This window comes from Peromyscus californicus, unplaced genomic scaffold (genome assembly GCF_007827085.1).
Source record: "Peromyscus californicus insignis strain IS unplaced genomic scaffold, ASM782708v3 Scaffold_11__1_contigs__length_118956290, whole genome shotgun sequence".
Lineage (NCBI taxonomy): Eukaryota > Metazoa > Chordata > Mammalia > Rodentia > Cricetidae > Peromyscus > Peromyscus californicus.
The window spans coordinates 90,413,082-90,434,799 of record NW_026294402.1 but is presented as its reverse complement, the minus strand read 5'-3'; the positions used below and the strand labels follow the sequence as shown (position 1 = coordinate 90,434,799).

The window sequence follows — 21,718 nt, the reverse complement described above, 5'->3', positions numbered from 1 at the left end:
CCAACACCTACCTCAGTCTCACGTGGACAGCACTGAAGACTTCATAAAGTACAGCACAGAAGGCCTGCTCTTTGCTGCACTGAGGGCTTACTAAATTCCTACTTGTGAACCTAAGACAGCCCTGCACCTTTACAATAAAGATATAAAGAAACGATCATTTAAACAGAGGGAGGAAATTAGATAACTTTCCCAACACTTCTAAAAGTTTAGATGGTCTTCAGGGAATACCTCAGGAAATGCAGCAATCTGCTTCCAAATAACGTCAGAGCATACACATTTCCCTGAGCAAACACAAAAGAAAAAAATAAGCCAAAGAAAGCAGAGATGTGCTCAATAAGGCCAAGTAACTCTCTAGCAACCAAAACAAATTTGTAACAGCACCCAAAAGAGAAGCCAAGTTGGAAACTTTCTAGAGATAGCAATTTGCAGCTGTTGAAAAAGAAAAGCTTGGCACCAATCTGCAAGAATCCTCTAATAGCTATGAAAGTACTATATTCAATAGTATTAAGTTTATCTCACACACTACACAATCAAAAACAATTATAAACCAAGGCAACATTTTGAATTTTATTAACCAGAATAGTGAGAAACTATGTATAGCAAAACAGTATAGGCTCACATTAAAATTACTTTTAAAAAATTACAAATACTTACACTTTTTGCCGTCATGTCAAACTTTATTCTATTTAATATTCTGCATAGCCATTAAAAAACATACAAAAATAAAAAATTGCGTCTTCAACAATCCTTTAAAATATCCTGTTAAAGGGAAAAAGAGGGAATAGTGATGTAATAATAGGCAATATTTATGTCACATTTACTGAGACATGTATACTTCTAAGTGAATTGTCTAAATGAATCCTTAGGACAGCACTAGGAAAACATGTATCATTTTTACTTCCATTCCTGATAACAACTGGGGTTTAAAGCAGTTAAGTAACTTGACCAGTCTGCTCTGCTCTCAAGGGATACAGCAGAGTTATACTATGTTGCTTTAGGTAACGCACTGAAAGAAACATGAGGGCTTCATAGAGAAAGGGCTGATTCCAAGGTAAGGCAGGAAAGGGACCAGATAAACCTCGCATATTTTACTGTTCCAAAGGACAAAACGTTCAAACACTGACAGACACATATCAAAAATACACAAGGGCCAACTTAAAGAGCCTACAACTGCACACTGAAGCAACTGGACACCAAAATATCTTAATGATAGTAAAGTTATAAACCCAGTCATGAAAACAATTAGAAATGATAGAGGAAGATGTAAAGCCTCAGTAGAATGCCAACTAATAATATAATAAATTCTACAGTTGCTGAAATCACCACCATATAACATCACAATAAACTAGTACAGGAAGAATCATCAACAAAGGGTAACACTAGTTATTAGAAATGTGCAACAAGATATTAACATAATATTGAAATATCTCCTTATAAAATACCTTAATTCAAATTTTCCAGTAAAGAAAACTTGCATACACTACTTTGATAATCAAAGTTACCAAATGGCCACCAATAATTAGGTAAGTCCTCATGTGTCCTAAGTGCACTGAGATGTGTATAATATCATTTGAGATATTACTGTCATCCAACATGCAAAACCTAACCAGAAAACAAAAAAAAAAAATCAGAGAAATACAAAGTGAAAGATGTTCTTCAAAATAATGGCCTAAATTCCTTAACTCCTCAAAATCATTAGTGTCAAAAAAAGCAAAGGAAGCTAAAAAAAAAAAAAAAAAATCCATATTTAGAAAAACTAAAAACTAAAAAAAAAAAGGAAAACTCAATTCAGTGTGTGATTTTAAAATAAACACTGGATCAGAAAAACATGATTCCTAAGAAGACTAATATTAGGGTAACGGGGGAAAAGGCCACATTCCAGATAATGGGGAGCATGCGTGTATGTGTATGCGTGTATGCGTGTGTGTGTGTGTGTGTGTGTGTGTGTGTGTGTGTGTGTGTGTGTGTGTCTGTCTGTCTGTCTGTCTGTCTGTGTGTGCTATTTCGCTATTTCTTCTTCCTTTTCTTTTCTTTTTTTCTTAGCAGAACCTTGCTTCAGAGCCCTGGCTAGCCTAGAACTTAGTATGTAGATCAAGTGGCCTGAAATTCATGGTTATCCTCTTGATTCGGCCTTCTAAATGCTAGAATTACAGGTATAAGCAACCAGGCTCAGACTTCACTGTTGTTTCTGGATATTAGGGTCATTCTATAAGTGAAATATCCTTTAACTTAGAAAAACAAAAACACTAAAGAACTCCAGGAAGCAAGGGGCATAACAAGAACTAAATTTCCAATGAAAAATACATAGAAGAAATGAAAATAAAACATATACAAATGTTTTCTGGGCAAGGGCATTCAGGAGTTCTTTGCCGTACTTCTGTGGCTTTTCTCATTTGTGTGTCTATTTGATCTTTGGAGAGAGGGTCTCACATTATTTTTCTACTAAAATTACTCTGCTAGTCAGAGTAGCTCACACCTATAGTATCTTTTTTTTTTGGTTTTTTGAGACAGGGTTTCTCTGTGTAGCTTTGGAGCCTGTCCTGGAACTCACTCTGTAGCCCAGGCTGACCTCGAACTCATGGAGATCCGCCTGCCTCTGCCTCCTGAGTACTGGGATTAAAGGCGTGCGCCACCACCACCCGGCCTAGTATCATTATTTAGGAGCTAAGGTAAGAGAAATTACAAGTGTGAGGCTAGCTTAGGCTACATAGTAACACAGTGGTCCAAGCTAGCCTAAGCTATACAGTGAAATTCTGCCTCAAAAATAAATAAATAAACATTAAATTATCTTAAAACAGAAGTAGAGGTTATTAAAATTTTAATATTGACTTTAAAGCACTAGAGTTAAAGGAAAGGCACTCGGAAGGAAAAAAAAGACACACCTAAGAATGTAGAGGTAGGAAGAGCAATAATTAAAGGCCAACCTTAGATGACAACAAGTTCCAGAGCAGTGTGAGCTACATGAAACCCTGGGCCAGAGAGATGGCTGAGAGGGTAAAGGTGTTTGTTGACCCTGGAACGAAAGTAAAAGTAGAAGGAGAGAACTGACTAACTCTGACCTTCACATGTATGCTGTGGCATGTGCATCCATACACATCATATACACTCATAATAAATAAAAGTATTTCTACAATTTTCTGACACCCATGACCTAGGCTCAGTGAGATAGAAGAGAAATTTATAAAATAGAAAAAGGCACTTGAATGCTAAAAGTTGTAAACACATATGAAATACTCAAAGAATAAAAAATACTTTAAAATATTTAAGACATAAATAACATCATAAATATACACAATAATAACATTAAAGGGGGGGCTGGAGAGATGGCTTAGCAGTTAGGAGCACTGACTGATCTTCCAGAGGACCCGGGTTCAATTTGCAGCACCCACATGGCAGCTCACAACTGTCTGTAACTGCAAGATCTGACAGCCTCACACAGACATACATGAAGGCAAAACACCAATGCACATAAAATAATAAAATAAAGTGTATTACTCATTAAAAAAAAGAAAATAAAAAAATTAGATTACTTACGACCTACTAAAATACAATTCTGACAGAAAATAATGAAATCTTTTCCAGAGAAAATATGATTTGGACTCTATTAAGATTTATGAGCTTTCTATGTATAGATAAAAGGCAGATATTATTCCCTGTTATTTTTCTCTTCCCTAAGAAGTTGAAGGTGGCAATGCGTTCACTAAAATGTTCCCCTCTCCTCCCTCACAGATGGTCTGACCACATAACATATGACTTAGTGCTGGCCAACAAGACCCAAGCAAATACTAATGAAGTGAGCTAGCAGATTTGGCTACAAGGGATCCCTTTTCTCTACCTCACTGAGCCCAGAGCACGGTTGTAATGGCTACAGCTGCTTTTCTCTATGCATCTGCTTCATTTTAGTACTCAGTCTTCAATACTGTATCCTATTTCCTAAAATTCAGGCTACTGAATGGCACTGTGCTGTTCAAGCAAATAAAGAGAAACTAACAAAAGGCTGGAGATGTAGCTCAGTAACTGGAGTGCTCATCGAGAGTCTAGATTAGACCCCAGGACCACAGGGAGAGAAGAACAGTTAGAAAATTAGTAATCTATTTCAGAACACTACAGTAAGAGACTACCAATAAAAATATTGTTTAGCCACATCAATGGAACTGACAGAGCCATGGATAATTGTGTTCAGTATTCTCTTTGAATCTTCTTACCAGAGCTCAGCACAGACTAGAATCTCTAAATGTTGTCTAAATGATAAATGTTTAACATAGAGCCAAAAGTGCCTAAATGTTTATTGAACAAATTTACCATACTATTTCTGTGCCTCAATTTCTGTTTCCTGCCAAGCATTAAAGATGTGTATATATATACACACACATACATTAAATAAGATGATACATATAAAATCACTAAGACACTGCCTAACAGGATAAACAATGTGGGGGGAGGGTCAGTTTTGATTTCCCACAAAAAGTTAAGGTTTCTTCTTCCAAAATAAGCAATGAATAAACTACCTAAAGGAGAAATGAAAAATACCAACATAAATCCAAATTTTCAATAAGAAAAAAGAAAAAAAATGTTTCCAATTACAATTAAAAAGGTTAAGTATCCTAAACATTTTAAAAATATTTTGGTTTTCTTTTGTATTAACTAATGTAAAAATTACCTGCAAATTTTCAATATGTGACTTTAAACTTTCCAAAATGTCAAGAAGACAAAGGGACACCAAATGTTTTCAGAAGTTGCTATCTTTGACAATGCTGCTGAGTCTCAGATCTAAACCAGCCATGTGTGCTGATGCATGATGTTTATCCAAACTCAGTAACTGATCACTCCTTCTGTTTCCAAGGTCTTCTGTTAGTTAGAAACCTAAGGCGGACTTCTTCCAGCTTCATGAACACATTATGTCAAGCTCAAAAAGTCAATCTTTCGACCTCACCATCTGGCATGATCTCTTGTCAACTTTCAGACAATTTAGCTCCCACAGATGGTCTCAACATGCAAGCCCTTTTACATTCCAATCACAATTTAGAGGTTCCAGCATAAAACCCAAGATGATATACTAGCCAAAATACAGGAAAAAGCAAGCAATATCACTTCAAACAGGATTGTAGGCTTTCTAATAGTGCTAGTAAAAGAAGCTACAAAATTAAAGTTTATCAAAGTAGCATGTAATTAACCAGCATTACTAATTTTAAATACATTCTCATGACTGGAAATTTAAAATATCCAAAATAAGCACTTGGCATAAAACTCAGTGGGAGCCGGGCGGTGGTGGCTCACGCCTTTAATCCCAGCACTCGGGAGGCAGAGCCAGGCGGATCTCTGTGAGTTCGAGGCCAGCCTGGGCTACCAAGTGAGTTCCAGGAAAGGCGCAAAGCTACACAGAGAAACCCTGTCTCAAAAAACCAAAAAAAAAAAAAAAAACTCAGTGGGAGAGCACTTGCTTAGCATGTGGGAGACTCTGGATTGAATACCCAACACCACAAAAATACATACATAAACGGATGACTTAATGAATAAATAATGAAGTACCAGCCTTCCTGGGAGTATAAATCAGGTAAAGAATGTGTGCTTAGTTCTTACCCAACTACTGCCCCTATCTTTTGCTGATCCAATTTCACTACCTTTAAACGGGGAAAAGGTGTTACTACTTTTGGGTTTTTTTGGTGGGTGTGTATGTGCGCGCATGCAGGTGTGTGTGTGGGGTGTGTACATGCATGTGTATAGGTACACATGTGCCACAGAACACGTGTTGAAGGAACTGGCTCTCTCCTTCCACTATGTGGGTCATGGGGGATTAAACTCAAGCTATCAAACTCAGGTCATCAACCTTGGCAGTGAATCCTTCACTTAGTGAACCACCTCGTCATCACTTTACCAGCCTCTTCACAGTTCTTCATAAACGTATTCTTCCTATCGCAGGCCCTCTGTACGTGCTGTTTCTCCTGCCTCAAAGTTTTATCTGATAAATTCCTCCAGATCTCTTCTCAAGATGTTCCCCCCTCAAGGAAATAATCTCTTTTCCTCTGCCCAGACTAGGTCAGAGCTTCTGCTTCCTGCTTAGCTACTTTCTCTGATTTTCAGAGATACCTTGAGTAGCCATAACAAATTTATTCACGGTCTGTGGTCTGTCTCTGCCAACTAAAGTGTAAATAAAGTCTATGAGGGCATTTAATTTATTATAAATCCAAAGCCTGTACATGGAAGGAGCTCGGGGAGTGTTTGTTAAGTGAAATATGTATCAGTATTTTTAAATACGTGAAAAGCCTATTCAATATGACTTAGCAGTGGAAAACGAAGACATAAACATTTAGCACATACACACATCTGAACTGACGGGAAGCTACAAGCAGAATTCTGAGTATCACAGTCTCATCACAAGGAACAAAAGGATTTTAGAACTAGCATATTTTTGTTTGGTAATTTTTAAAAATTCTAATGGAAATACATTTGTAGTAGAGAACAGAGCCTCAATTTCTTACTTCTAGGCTATCTGGAATTCATTTGGTAGCTCTAGCTGGTCTCAAACTTGTATTGAACCTGTTTCTTTCTCTAAGTACTAGGATTATATACATAAACCAACACATTTGGCTCAATTTTACTATTAATATAAAAAGAATAGATAAAAATTCATTTTTTAAAGCAAAGGCTAAGGGGCTGGTTTAGATATCTTAGAGTTAAAAGCACTGGTTGCCATTCCAGAGGATTTGTGTTCAATCCCCAGCATCCATACGGTGGCTCACAGCGGTCTGTAACTCCAATTCCAGAAGATCCAGTTCCCTCTTCTGGCCTTGATGGGCAGAGGTACTCACATGGTACACAGACATACACACAGGCCAATCGCCCATACACGTTAAACAAACAAACAAATAAGAAAGTGACAGGGCTAGGGACAAAGCTCAGTGGTAGAATACTTGCCTGGCATATACAAAGCCCTGAGTTTCAGTGCCAGAACCACACACACATAAGACAAAGAGCATCCCAAGATGGGATAATTTAAGCCACAGAATGAACAGCAGTACTGGATTATAAGCTAAACTATAAAATATATATGCATATGTCCATAGTGATAAAAATAAATGATTTGAATAAATAAATAGAAAATAAAAGACTTCTTCTATGCCTGCAATTACTATGACCACATTCATAGTTACTTATCTCTAGAACTCAGCTCTCCCCTTTAAATGACAATTATCTTCACTTGATCTTACTTAAAGGTAGATCATTTATATGCACAGTACAAGGAACTTGCTGATGTCCCAAGACAAAATTCACTGAAAGTGCTACACATGCAGAAGAAAATTAAACTATCTAGTCATGATCTGCAAGAACATATCTCATGGATTACTAGAATGATGGGGACAGATGTTCTCCTATAGCTCCAGGAGACTGGCTTTGCTTTCTCTCTCTGAATGAGAATGTGACCTTGCTGGTATTATACAATGGTTTCAGATGCAGGAAAGCCTGATACTGGTAAACTCTTAAATGAAAGCAGCATACATTGTAGATGACATTCTTTCTAAATAGTACTATAAGCTCTGATTACAACATAATGAAGAGATAAACAATTTTTATTCTTTTTTTGGGGGGAGGTGTCAGTTGGGGCCCTGTGGAATATTCCTTTACACTGTGTGAATATATGTCCCTGTGACTGGTTTAATAAAGAAGCTGATGGGCCTATAGCCAGACACGATAAGGTTAGGAGGGAGAACCAGACTAAGGACATTGGGAAGAAAGGCAGAGTCAGAGCAGTCACCAGCCAGACGAAAAGGAAGCAGGACCTGCAGGAGAGGTAAAAGCCATGAGCCTTGGGGCAGCACATAGATTAATAGAAATGGGTTAATTTAAGTTGTAAAAGTTAGTAATAAGCCTGAGCTATCAGCTGAGCATGTAAAATTAATAATAAATAAGTCTCTAAGTGGTTATTTGGGAAGTGGCTGGAACAGAGCTGTTAGTGGAACATAGAAAAACTCCACCTACAAGGGCCCACATGGTGCAAGGAGAAAAACCAGCTTCCCAAACCTGTCCTCTAATTTCCACACACACCCATGTGCATCATTAAGTAAATGTAATACTAATACACCACCAAGACGGCACAGCAATAAAAAGTGCTTTGCACTAAGCCAAACAACCTGAGATCAATCCACACAAAATGCACATGGTTCAAGGAGAACCAATTCCCACAAGCTGTCCTCTGCCCTCCATCACACACTTGTCCTGACACACTGACACACACCCCCATAAAATGAGCACACAAATGCACACATGCTCTCTTTCATGCACACACGGGCATACACACAACAAAACCAATGTAATATAAAATAATAACCCTGTTCTTAATGTTGAGGGTTAAACCAAGGACTCCACATATGCTAGGATAACATTCTATCACTGAGCTACACTTTCAGCTTAACACTGTAGTCTTTCTTTCTTTTCTTTTCTTTTAAGATAGGGGATCTCTACATAGCCCTGGCTGTCCTGGAAGTCACAGATATCCACCTGCCTCTGCTTCCCAAATGCTGAGATTAAAGGTGTAAACCATCACACCCTGAATGTTCACTGTTTAAAAAGAAAAAGACTGAATTATCTTTCTGCTCATTGTTCCTATTTTAGTTTTTTAAAACCAAATTTATATAAACTTTTTTTTTTTGGTTTTTCGAGACAGGGTTTCTCTGTGTAGTTTTGTGCCTTTCCTGGAACTCACTTTGTAGCCCAGACTGGCCTCGAACTCACAGAGATCCTCCTGCCTCTGCCTCCCGAGTGCTGGGATTAAAGGCGTGCACCACCATCGCCCGGCTGTATAAACCTATCTACAATGATCCTACAATGATAAAACCTGGTAAATATTATATGAAAACAAACAATAATACCACATGTGTGCACTGAAATGATGGGAAAATGTTATTTTAGCTTTATTAACTCACTTATTAAATAAATTGCTCCTGATTATCAGCTACACATCAAACACTGAATAATAAAATGATCATTAAATACCAAATATTAAAGATGCCATGGAAAACAATGACACAGTCTGTGCCTTCATGGTGCTTACACTTTAACTATGAAAACAACCATCTAAAAGTGAATATTATCATTAACTACTTAATGACAATTAATACAATTGTCATACAATACTGTTAAAATATACATAAAAGATAAATGGAAAGATGGTGGTTTTATCAAAGATTTATTTGAGTTTGAACAAAGCTCACAAAACAACAAAACACATATATGCACCAAGAAACAAAAAAACAGTGAACAGCTGGCTGAGAAAAAGGGATAAACTACAGCCAAAGAGTAGCAACATGGGGGGAGGGAGGGATCAGAGGAAGAGCAACATATAGGAAGTTCTAGGAAGTCTGTTCTTAAAACGAAGGGGGGTAGTGGTGCTAAGAGACGGGTTAGAACCTGATCATATAAAATAATGTCCCTCTTCAGATTAGTGCAAGCAGATCAAAGATTTTAAATAAACAGCTACAATACCTGAAACAGAAGTTTAGGTCTCCAAAAGTTGGAAACTTATTTGCATCTAAATTCTTCAATAATTTACTACATTTGTGTATATATTTATTTTGTGTATGTGGGTCAGAGGATGGGATGCATGTACCACAGCCCACATGTGGAGGTCAGAAAACAACCTTCAAGAGTGCTGTGGGATGGTCTGTATGTCAAATGTGTTGCTGATTGGTCAATAAATAAATCACTGATTGGCCAGTGGCTAGGCAGGAAGTATAGGCGGGACAAGGAGGAGAATAAAACTGGGAAGTGGAAGGCTGAGTCAGAGAGACACTGCCAGCCGCCATGATGAGAAACAGCATGTAAAGATGCCGGTAAGCCACGAGCCACGTGGCAAGGTATAGATTAATGGAAATGGATTAGTTTAACCTGTAAGAACAGTTAGCAAGAAGCCTGCCACGGCCATACAGTTTGTAACCAATATAAGTCTCTGTGTTTACTTGGTTGGATCTGAGCGGCCGTGGGACTGGCAGGTGAGAGAGATTTGTCTTGACTGTGGGCCAGGCAGGAAAACTCTAACTACACAAGAGTCAGTTTTTTCCTTCTGTTATATGGCTCCCAGGATTCAACTCAGGTCATCAACTAGGCAGCCAGACCCTTCACCTACTAAGCTATCCTGTTGGTCCTGCATTCTAATTCCTTTAAACATAGCTATATTTGAGTTTCTATTATTTTTATTTGGAGGCAGAATATTGCTATATGAAACTCTCCAATCTTGCTGTCTCCAACCTCCTTGTCTCTATCTCCCAAGGACTGAGATTACAGTAGTACATGACTATACTCAGCTATTTTCTTATTCATTTTTGCCTCCTGATTGCCTTTAAAAAAAAAAAAAAAAAAAGGCAGTGTCACATGGAACCCAGACTGACTTTATGTAGCCAAAGTATAAGCCAAGCTTAAACTCTTAATCCTCTTACCTTCAACTCCCAAATGGAATTATAGGTATGTGCCATCAGTGCTAAAGACGGAACCAAGGGCCTTCATGTATGTTAGACGAGTACTACCAACTAACTCATCTACATCCCTAGTCAAACAAAGCAATTATTATCTAGCCAACTCACACTAAAGGGAAACTGGACACCCTTATATTTCACCATATAAATTCCCTAAAATAAATTCCTCTCTCAATCCATGGCAAAGTTGGGTTGCTGTGGAATATCGTTCTGTATGCTGTGAATGTGTTGCTCTGGTTGGTTGATAAATAAAATGCTGACTGGCCAGTAGCCAGGCAGGAAGTATAGGTGGGATAAGTAGACAAGGAGAATTCTGGGAAGAGGAAGGCTGAGTCAGGAGTCCCCAGCCAGACACAGAGGAAGCAAAATGTAAAGGCAGAACTGAGAAAAGGTACCAAGCCACGTGGCTAAACATAAATAAGAATTATGGGTTAATTTAAGTGTAAGAGCTAGTCAATAATAAGCCTGAGTTAATAGCTGAGTAGTTATAATTAATATAAGCTTCTGAATGATTATTTTATAAGTGCACGGACCGCCAGGCTGGAGGAACGTGGGGTCTGGCGGGACCAGGCAGGATGGAGAAACTTTCAGCTACATTGGGTTATTGATATATTGCTAAAACCTTAATGGTATTTTCATTTCAAATACACATACTTTTAACAGAGTATCAATATTCTTAACTAATGATAATAAAAGCTTATAAGCAACATTAAATAAAATTGACTATATTTAGAATAAAATCACATTTCCAAATCCTGTCAAACCTAATAGGGCTGGGCATAGTGGCAGATGCCCTTTAGCACTTAGGAAGCAGATCTCTGTGAGTCTAAGGTCATATGAACTCTAATTCTGCCAGTCAGGACTATATAGTGAAACCCTGAGGGTTGAGGGGGTGGGTTCTACCGGGACCACATATCAACTCACATACAAGAAAGAAATATCAGAATTACCCTAGACTTTTCATCAGTACCCATAAAGCCAGAAGAGCATGGAATGAAACATGTCAAGTTCGGAAAGTAAATTACTGTGGAAGAAGAGTGCTATACTCTGTAAAGTTGTCTCTCAAAACAGGTATTTCAAAGCAAAAACAAATTAAGGCATTTAATGGCAACCAAGCCAGCACTACAGAAAGCTCTTAATGAAATACTTTACAGTGAAGAAGAAGACAGTCTCTTTCATGTGAATACATTGGAGCATAAACTCCATGAAAACAACAGATAAACAAATTGGACTCAGCAAACAACCATGCCCAATACAGCAACTCAGGCAAACCCTCATAACTAACACAAAAGGAAAAGAAATACCATTAATATATTTAGACCCCTATACTTATACAAGTATCTGACACATAGTCAAATGAAAAATAAAACTACTTTATAATTCACATTATCATAAAAGTTTAGTAAGCAATTGTCCCCTAAGGGGAAAAATAAAGTGGAACTATTAAGGAGGATGAAGGGGAAGAGGAGAGAGGTGATGAATAGCATGTTATAATCAAGGTACAATATGTACACATACAAAATGAATCAATGAAATCCACCGTTTTGTATAATGTATGCTAGCAAAAAGTTAAAAATTATAAAAAACAAAATTAATTTCAGCTGGGTGGTCGTGGTGCATGCCTTCAATCCCAGCACTTGGGTGGCAGAGGCAGGTAGATCTCTAAGTTCAAGGCCAGCCTGGACTACAGAATGAGTTCCAGGACAGCCAGAGCTGCACAGGGAAACCCTGTCTTGGGAAAAAAAAATTAATTTTAAAAACTAAGCAATTCCTCACACTAACTCTAGAGAATAGTTATCGCCATCTTACAAGAAGGAAAACGAAGTCTGAGAGTACAAACTACTTGTCTGAAGTCACACAGAACTAAAATATATTAATGATATAATTAAAGGGGAAGATACAGTGGCTTCATTTTAAAGTAATTTAAGATTTTAAAAATCATATTAAGTGAAGTTTGTGTTACTTGTAAATGTTTGAAAATATAAATTCAGTATTATATAGTTTTAAATTATCCAAAAGAAACATCTGGCTGAGAATAGAGGACCATGCCTTTAATACCAACACTCAGGAGGCAAAGGTAGGCTGATTGATCTCAGTGAATTCGATGCCAGCCTGGTCTACAGAGGGAGTTTCAGGACAACTAAATAAAGAGACCCTGTTTCAAAATTTAAAAAATAAAAAGAAAGAGGGAGAAACAGCCAAACTTCTGGAAAAATAGTTGAGTAAAATATCACTTGCTTTACTTAAAGAAAATTAACTAGATAAGTATGTATACCACTAATATTAAAAAGCCATACCCTTATCAGGCTCTAGAATACAATGAAAACTCTAGAATAATCATAAGTTAACAAACAGCTGTCACTGATTTTTCAAGTTTCAAGGAAGATATAGATTTTTTTCTTTCTTTCTTTCTTTTTTTTTTTTTGAAACAGGGTTTTTCACTGCATTGCCCTGGCTGTCCTGGAACTCACTCTGTAGACCAGGGTGGTCTCAAGGTCACAGAGATCCATGTGCCTCTGCCTCCTGAGTGCTGGGATTAAAGGCATGTGCCACTATACCTACCTCCTTTTTCTTTTCTTCCTAAAAACCACTTTTGGAAAAAGAGGATAAAGGAGAATGATAGACATGCTTGCCATAAAAAAAAAAAAAATCAAATATACAGAAGAGCACAAAGAAAATTAAAACTTGTATACTTATCTAGTTAACACAAAGTAAACCTTCAAACTTGCCTGCTCCACCTGATCCACAATTCTCACCATTAAATGAGTAATGTAAACAGAAATTTACTAAATTTTTTGTTTTTGATTACATATATTTTGAAAAAAATAACTAAATTATAGGTACCTGAAAAGATTCTGTTCATAAAAATGTAAATATAGATAAAGAAAATCCCCCTATCTGAATACTTCAAATCTCATTTGTAAACCAGTGCTAGTATGGTAAATATCCCTGCAGAGAGCTCATTCTATGTATTTTCACCTATCTATCAACATGTAAAGAAATGTAGCATCTTTAAAAAAAAAAAAAAGAAAAGCTTTACACCTGGGCAAGATGATACAGAACTGTAATCACAATACCTGAGAGAGTGAGGCAAGAGAATGTCAAATCTGAGACCTGCCTTGGCTATGTCCTTAGCAAGACTCTCTCAAAAAACAACAAAGGGCTGAGATGCAGCTCAGTGGAAGAACATTTGCCTAACATATACAAGGCCCTGAGTTTGACTCTCAATACTGGAGAGAGAGGAGAGAGAGAGAGAGAGGAGAGAGAGAGAGAGAGAGAGAGAGAGAGAGAGAGAGAGAGAGAGAGAGAGAGAGAAAGAGAAAATGAATTAATATTACATGGGCTGGAGAGATGGTTCAACAGTTAAAAGCACTGCCTGCTCTTCAAGGGGACCTGAGTTCAATTCCCAGCAGCAACATGGCAACTCTGTAACAACCATCTGCAACTCCAGTTCCAGGTAATCTGTTCCCATCTTAAGACCTCCACAGGCACCAGGCATGCATGTGAAGCACAAACATGTATGCAGACAAACACTTAAGCATATAAAATAAAATAAATTTAAAATAGAGAAAATACAGAAGCATGTAGATGCATCTTTATTGCTTTTAGCATTCGTTATAGCCTACTGCAATTTTTTTCCTAGTTTAACATACTATCTATCAATAGCACTAGCTCTTTTTGCAGTGACAGTTTTATAGCTAGAGTATGATGACGAGTATACAAATCTGCATGTGATAATATGCTATGATATTATATATAAAATCATAAAGAACATGCAAAACCTGTAAAAATTCATAGTACAGTGTCGTGGGATACTATTTTTGTACACTGTGAAGATGCATCTTTGCTAGGGTGCCTTCTGATTGGTTTAATAAAGAGCTGAATGGCCAATAGCTAGGCAGGAGACTAAGTGGGACTTCTAGGGAGAGAGAGGCACTAGAGATAAATCTATTGTGTGAGAAATGCCAGTGAGACAGATGTACAGAATGAGAGAGAGGTAAAAGCCACATGACAGAACACAGATTAATAGAAATAGGTTAATTTGCATTGTAAGAGCTAGTTGGGAACAAGCCTAAGCTAAAGGCTAAGGTTTCATAATTAATAATTAGTCTGTCATTATTTGCAGACTAGCAGTCTCACAAAGGAAAGTTAGACTACAGTACAGTTGTGCATTATATCAAAGTCGGTTTCCTGGTTTTGATAATATACTGTAATAATTCATGTATGTTATCATAAGAGGGAAGATGAGTTATGGATATATGGAACCTATCTGTGCTAGTCTACAATTTCTTGAGTTTACTATCATTTTAAAATAAAAAGTAAGGGCTAGGGTTGATAGCTCAGTGAAGATCTGAATTTAAATCCTTTCAACCAAAGTAAAGCCAAGCACAACAGGACATGGCTATAATCCTAGTGGTTCTTCAGTGAGATGGGAAGCAGAGATAAAAGAACTCCAGCAGCACTTCATTCAGACGGGTAGTCTGGCTTACAAAGAAGTGCAAAAACAAAGAAATCTGATTTTAAACAAGGTAAGTAAGGACAGACACCAGAGGCTGTCATCTGACCTACACACACACACACCCAAACATACATCATACACACATGTATGCATACCCATTATATACAAACAAACATGCAAACGTGCAAATAAGAATCAGGTATGGCAGCACAGTCCCGTAACCTCAGAACTATGGAATCTAGGCTAGGAGACTCACAAGTTCAAACTAGCCTGAGCTACACAATGAGGTCCTGCCCAGATAAAGACAGATGGGGACAAAGAAAACCTAGCCACGTAACTGTCACCTTTAGTCATTTCTATTATTACCAGTATGCATAAAGGAGAAGTCAAACGATAAAAAAAGTACCTTGAAATGCTGTTTTCCAGCACTGTTCTCTACCTCCCTGTTCCCACCCACCTCATCTGTAGCTCTGCACGGGCAAGCATCATCCTGGTCTTCTTCATCTTTCTTATGTTTTTGTCTCAGGTTTCTTTTGTTCTTTCTTTCTGAGACAGGGTCTCCCTATATAGCCCTGGCTGTCCTAGAACTTGTTGTGTAGACCAGGCTGGCCTAGAACTCACAGAGATACAGCTGCCTCTGCCTCCCTAAGTGCTGGTATTAAAGCCATGCGCCACCTGTCTGACTTTCTTTAACCATATAAATAAATACCATGAAAATATTCTATTTTTGCATTTTTTAAATGGGCCTGGGGATCAAATCAAGGGGCCTGGAGCAAAGTATGTAGCTCAGATGGTAGAATGCTTACCTGACATACATGAAACCCTGTGTTCAAACCCCAGCACAGGCATGTTAGATGTGGGGGCACATAACTATAACCCTGGTACTCAGGAGATAGAGGTAAAAGGGGCAGAAGGTCAGCCTGGGCTACATGAAATTCTGTCTCAAAATAAAATAAAACTGATGCTTATGAACCATAACAATGACCAGCACGGCCAAATATCTCAAAGGTTCAACAGTGGTACTTGTATTTTGGCACTAACCAACAACTGTCTAATGGGATTAACAGTGCACCCAATAGGAGGTACTTTATGTCTAGTACTATAAACCCAGCCAATTACCCATGGCTGATAAGGAAAACGGAACTTAGAGAACCAACTACTGCCACTTTCCCAAACTAGTATAATCTCTAACTCCATTCTTAGGACTTGTCTTCATCTTAGTATTACCCACCTTGAAGAGTGCCTTTGAGCCGGGTGGTGGTGGAGCACACCTTTAATCCCAGCACTCGGGAGGCAGAGTCAGGCAGATCAGTGAGTTTGAGCAGAGCGAGATCGAGGACAGGCACGAAAACTACACAGAGAAACCCTGTCTCAAAAAAACAAAAAAAAAAATAAAAAGAGTGCCTCTGATCCCATATCAAAGAAGCTTCTTCTTACAGACAGAAACAGAAAACTACACCTGGTCAAAATCTTTGGGGTGCCCAGCCTCAATGGACACATCTACAACACAAACCCTACACCTAAGGCTCAGGGAACATCATAGAACAGGAGGCAGGACTGCAAGAACCAGAGGAACAGGGCATCAACTGTGTGAGATACTGTCTTCCATACATGATAGGGAAGCTGTACTTTTGAATCTCGACAATATGACTGCTTAAAGAAAACTCAAAACAATGACATCACCAGTTGCCATAACAATGTGGATGGAGAAAATCTCATAAAACCCCCTATGGAGAGCTATAAGAAATTAGTAAGAGCTGAGAAAGAGACTTAGTCTTCCCCAGGGATGAGCTCCCCTAATTGATTATCCAATACCAAATGGTCAATCAAAAAAATACTAAATGGACTCAGCAGGTCCTCTGCAAGAACAAGTGCTCTTAACTGCTGAACCACCTCTCCAGCCCCATAAAAAGTATTAAAATGGAATTACACTAATGGAGGAACATTATTCCTACTAGACACCACATGCTACCAATACAAACCCCGAGTACCAGGAATAGGTTACCTCTTTTTGAGTTGTTGGGTCAATGGGATCCCATATGACCCAAAACCTTACAGATTATTGTCAGAAGGTTAAGACAGGAGAACTGTCAGTTCAAGGCCAGCCTGGGCTATATTAGAAAAACTTAAAAACAAAAACAAAATCAACAAAAACCAAGCAAACAAAAGGATAGACTGTATTTAATGAAAACTTGTAATTTCTGTTCAACAAAAAAGTGTTGACTTGGGTCAACAAGACAGCTGGTCAGTGATCACCAAGAACGCAGCCCAGGTAGGGCAGAGACCGTTGATCTCTGATGCCTGCTGGCCGGCTAGCCTAGCCAAACTGCTGTCTCCAGGTTCAGTGAAGAGACCTTGTCTCAAAAAAATAAGGTCGCCAGGTGTGGTGGCACACACCTTTAATCCCAGCACATGGGAGGCAGAGGCATGCAGATCTCTGAGTTTGAGGTCAGCCTGGTCTACAAAGTGAGTTACAGGACAGCCAGGACTATACAGAGAAACCCTGTCTGGAAAACCAAAAAAAAAAAAAAAAAGCAATGAAAGACACCTAATGTCAACCTCTAGGCTATACACATACACATACACACACACACACAGGAAATGTGGAAATGTCAAGTATTTGCAAGGAGCTGTGTGCATTGCTGGTGGGAATATAAAATGATACAGCTATGATGGAAAACAATATGGTGGTTGCTCGAAAATTAAAAACTACCAAAGCTAGAGGTACTGCTCAGTGGTATAGTGTTTACCTACTATGTATGAGGACCCAGACACAATTCCCAACACTACAAAAAAAAACGAACAAACAAACAAACAAACAAAAACCCCACCAAACTAACCATGTGATGCAGTGATATCCCACATCTGGGTACATATCCCAAAGAGCTAAAAGTGAAGGCACCAACAAGTCTTTGTTTTAGGTGTTTTGGGGACAGGGTCTCACTATGCAGCCCTGGGTAGCCTGGAACTGACTCTGTAGACTAGACTGTGTCACCATGTCCTGCCTTAAACACATATTTTTGTATGTTCATGTCCACAGTAGCATTAGTCACAATAGTCAAGATGTAGAAAACTAAATATCTATTGAAGGATGACTCTATAATCAAGTTGGAGCATATAAATGTTACAGTGCATTAAAAAGGAAGAGCTTTAAAAAGGAATGCAATTCTCTTATATGCTGTAACACTGATGAAGCCTAAAGACATTATCACAAGTGAAATAAACCAGCACTAAAAGATAAGCACTTTACGACTGACTCACTTGAGGTAACTAGAGAAGCTAGCTTCATAAAATAAAATGGTGGCTGCCAGGCCTTGAGGGAAATAAAATGGGGAATACTATTTAGCTGATACAGAATTTCAATGTTGCAAGATAAAAGAAGTTCTGGAGATGGATGGTGGCTGGTGGTTGTACAAAGGCATGAATGTACTTGAAAACACTAAACTATGCTTTGTTCGTTTATTTTGTTGTTGTTGTTATTTTATTTTTCAGACAAGGTTTCTCTGTGTAGCCTTGGCTGACCTGGAACTCACTCTGTAGACCAGGCTGGCCTCAAACTCAGAGATCAGCCTACACCTCTGCCTCCCGAGTGCTGGGATCAAAGGTGGGTACCACCACTGCCTGGCTAAACCATGTTCTTAAAAATAGTTGAGATATGCTGGGCGGTGGTGGTGCATGCCTTTGATCCCCATGAAATGATTGCCTAGCATGACAAAAGCCCTGGGTTTGGTCCCTGGTATTGGGCAGCTGGGTGACCTTGGACCCAACAGGCAGGCAGAGAGAAAAACAAATTATCTACAAAGGATGACAATTACACTGCACAAGATCTGAAACAACACTAGAAACAAAGTAATACCCTCAGGGTACTCAGGAAGGACGTATCAAGTCAGAATATCAAAGTAGTTTTCAAAATGTGGATAGGGAGCTGGAGAGATGGCTCAGAGATTTAAGAGCATCTGCTGCTCTTACAAGAGGACCTGGGTTCAATTCCTAGCACCCAAGTTTGACTGCCAGCACCCACATCAGGTAGCTTACACCCACCTGTAACTCCAGTTCCAGGAGAGCTGATGCCCTCTTCTGCCCTCCTCAGGCACCTGCACACACAGGCCACACAAACACACACATATATACATATACATAAACAAAAAATACATCCTTTCTTAATGGAGGGGAAACAAAGATATTTTCAAACAGTTGACTTTCAAAGCCAAGTGTGGTGGTGTACAACTGTAATCCCAGCATGTCCCACATTTTCCTCCCGATGGACAGGAAAGTCAAATGTTCAAGACTATTCTCAGCTATAAAGTGAGCTCAAGGCTAGCCTGAAATGACCAAAAAAAAAGTTGCCTTTCATTTTTTTTTTCCCCCAGAGCTGAGGACCGAACCCAGGGCCCTGCGTGTGCTCTACCGCTGAGCTAAATCCCCAACCCCAAAAGTTGCCTTTCAATACAGACCCTCTAACAGTCAGGTACGGTGACACACACATGCAATTCCAGGACTTAGAAGATAGAAGCAGGAAGATCAGGAATTCAAGGCCAACCTCAATTATTTAGCAAGCTCAAGGTCAGCCTAGACTACAGGAGACCTTCCACACTATGTACTTCTGGAAAATAGAAACTACTCAAAATTCAAAGCAAATTCAAGATAGGTAAACCACTAAAATAAAAAAGGTCTGAGTATAATACAGTATATGTAAACATTCATCAGTTCTGTGGGGGGCATACTAATTTTAGAAGATAAAGCAAGAGGGAGAAAAAAAAGACAACAGAAGGAAACGTACCTGGGCAACTATAACAAGAAGGTAGATCTTTGAACAGCACTTAAAATTTCTAAGTCATACATGATTCAGGAAGTACTGAAGGTTTTAACTTATAAACTTTTTTTACACATGCAGAAGTCAGGACAATTTTCAAGGAATCAGTTCTCTCCTTCTACCACATGGGTCCTAAGGATCAAACTCAAGTCATCAGGCTTAGTGGCAAACACTTTGACCTGCTGAGGCATCTCACTGACACAGGAAGCACTGTTTCAAATTACATATGCCACTAAAAAGTTAGGCAACCACTACATATATATATAAAATCATAAAAAAGTAGATGGGGGTTGCTGGAGAGATGGCTCAGCAGTTAAGAGCACTGACTGCTCTTTCAGAGGACCCAGGTTCAAACAACCATCTGTAACTACAGTTCCAAGGGATCCAGCACCTGCTTCTGACATTCTTGAAAGCCAGGCACGAACACGGTATACATACATACATTCAGGCAAAACACTCACATACATAAAGTAAATAAAATCTTAAAATATATATATATATTATAAACTGGGTAGTGGTGGCACACACTTTTAATCCCAACACTTGGGAGGCAGAGGCAGGCAGGTCTCCTAGAGTTCCCTGATTTACATATCGAGTTCCAGGACAGCCAGTGTAGGAGGCACAGCTTAGAGAAAGCATTGGAGGAACCAGAATTGTTAAGCACAAAGGCCTATTTTCTTCAAGGGAAAGAAACAACACCTGTTCACCCAGGAGGCTGGTGTGGGTGTAGTCTAACAACTTGGTGATTCTTTGTTATTCTATTAGGAGCCAGTTTAAATCTGAATACCCCAAAATCCTGAGCATTGTTTAGACCCTAATCCTTAGCTTTGTCTCAGTGGATAAAGCCCATCTTCATGAAAGTGATCCCATGTACTTTGTTTGCATCCTCCATCAATAAAACCCATTCTTATGCTTATTACAAATCCTTCCTCCCTAAGCCTTTACACTGAATATTGCTTATCAGTCAACAGAACTCATTCTTACTGTAAAGGTCACAAGTGCTTTGCTAATTTGCAAGGAAGTTTTGATGTAGCCATTTCTGAAGCTTAGCTGTGATCACTGTCACGTGGAGACCTCTTGCCAAAGTTTTACTGTTATAATGTGTAAGGAAAATAAAACGAGGTCAAACTCTTGAGAGTTTTGGTCCAGCACCTGCTAAAATGATGCTGACCAAATTTCATTCTTCACCTAGCTTAGATCATTTCCCTGCCAGCCATGACACTTGCAGGGACACCAACGAGCCAGACTACACAGAACCTATCTCAAACAAACAAACAAACAAACAAACAAAAATATATATATGTGGAAAAGTTAATGAAATTCAAACAAGTCTACAGTATATTTAGTAATATTGTGCTTCCTAGGCACAGCAGCAAATGCCTATAATCCCAGCACTTGGGAGGTGGAGAAGGACCAGGAGTTCAAGGTCCTTCAGCTACATAGTAAGTTTAAGGCCAGCCTGGGCTATAAAAGAGCATAAGACTCTATCTCACCAAAAAAAATGAAAAAGAAAGAAACAAAGACAAGAAAGGAAGGCAGGACAGATATGATCATTTGTGTCTAAGATCTCAGATGATCAAGAGGATAACCATGAGTTCGAGGCCAGCCAGAACTAGAGTAAAATTCTATTTAAAAAAGGAGGAGGAGGAGGAGGAGGAAGAAGAGGAGAAGGCGGAGGCACTGGAGAGATGGATCGGTGGTTAAGAGCATTCGCTCCTATTGCAGAGGACCTGGGTCCAATGCCCAACACATACATGGCAACTCCCAACCACCTGTAATTCCCTGTAGCTTCTGTGGGCACCAGGCATGCACATGATGCACATACTCACAGGTATGCAAACACTCATATCCAAAGTAAACAACAATCTAAAAAACAAATTCACACAGCAAAGGACATCATCAAGAGAATGAAAAGACAGTCCAGCAGTGGCACACACCTCTAATCAGCAGACAGAGGCAAGTGGAGCTCTGAGTGGAGAA

The 21,718-nt window shown here is 38.8% G+C and overlaps 1 protein-coding gene across 18 annotated transcripts in view; it reads right to left on the bottom strand.

The window, feature by feature from the left end:
* Tfdp2 (transcription factor Dp-2) overlaps positions 1-21,718 on the bottom strand; it is a 138,780-nt gene that overhangs the window by 106,778 nt on the left and 10,284 nt on the right. For 9 of the 18 annotated variants that reach the window (XM_052717212.1, XM_052717233.1, XM_052717262.1 and 6 more), the window contains exon 3: positions 655-759. The exons of 6 other annotated variants lie outside the window; for them this stretch is intronic. In XM_052717212.1, coding sequence (XP_052573172.1) covers positions 655-669 — 15 coding nt within the window. In that variant the 5' untranslated portion in view covers positions 670-759. Of the gene's footprint in view, positions 1-654; positions 760-2,882; positions 3,014-21,718 lie in introns of those variants that run through there. 3 more of the 18 variants (XM_052717223.1, XM_052717218.1, XM_052717241.1) reach the window with 3 other exon arrangements.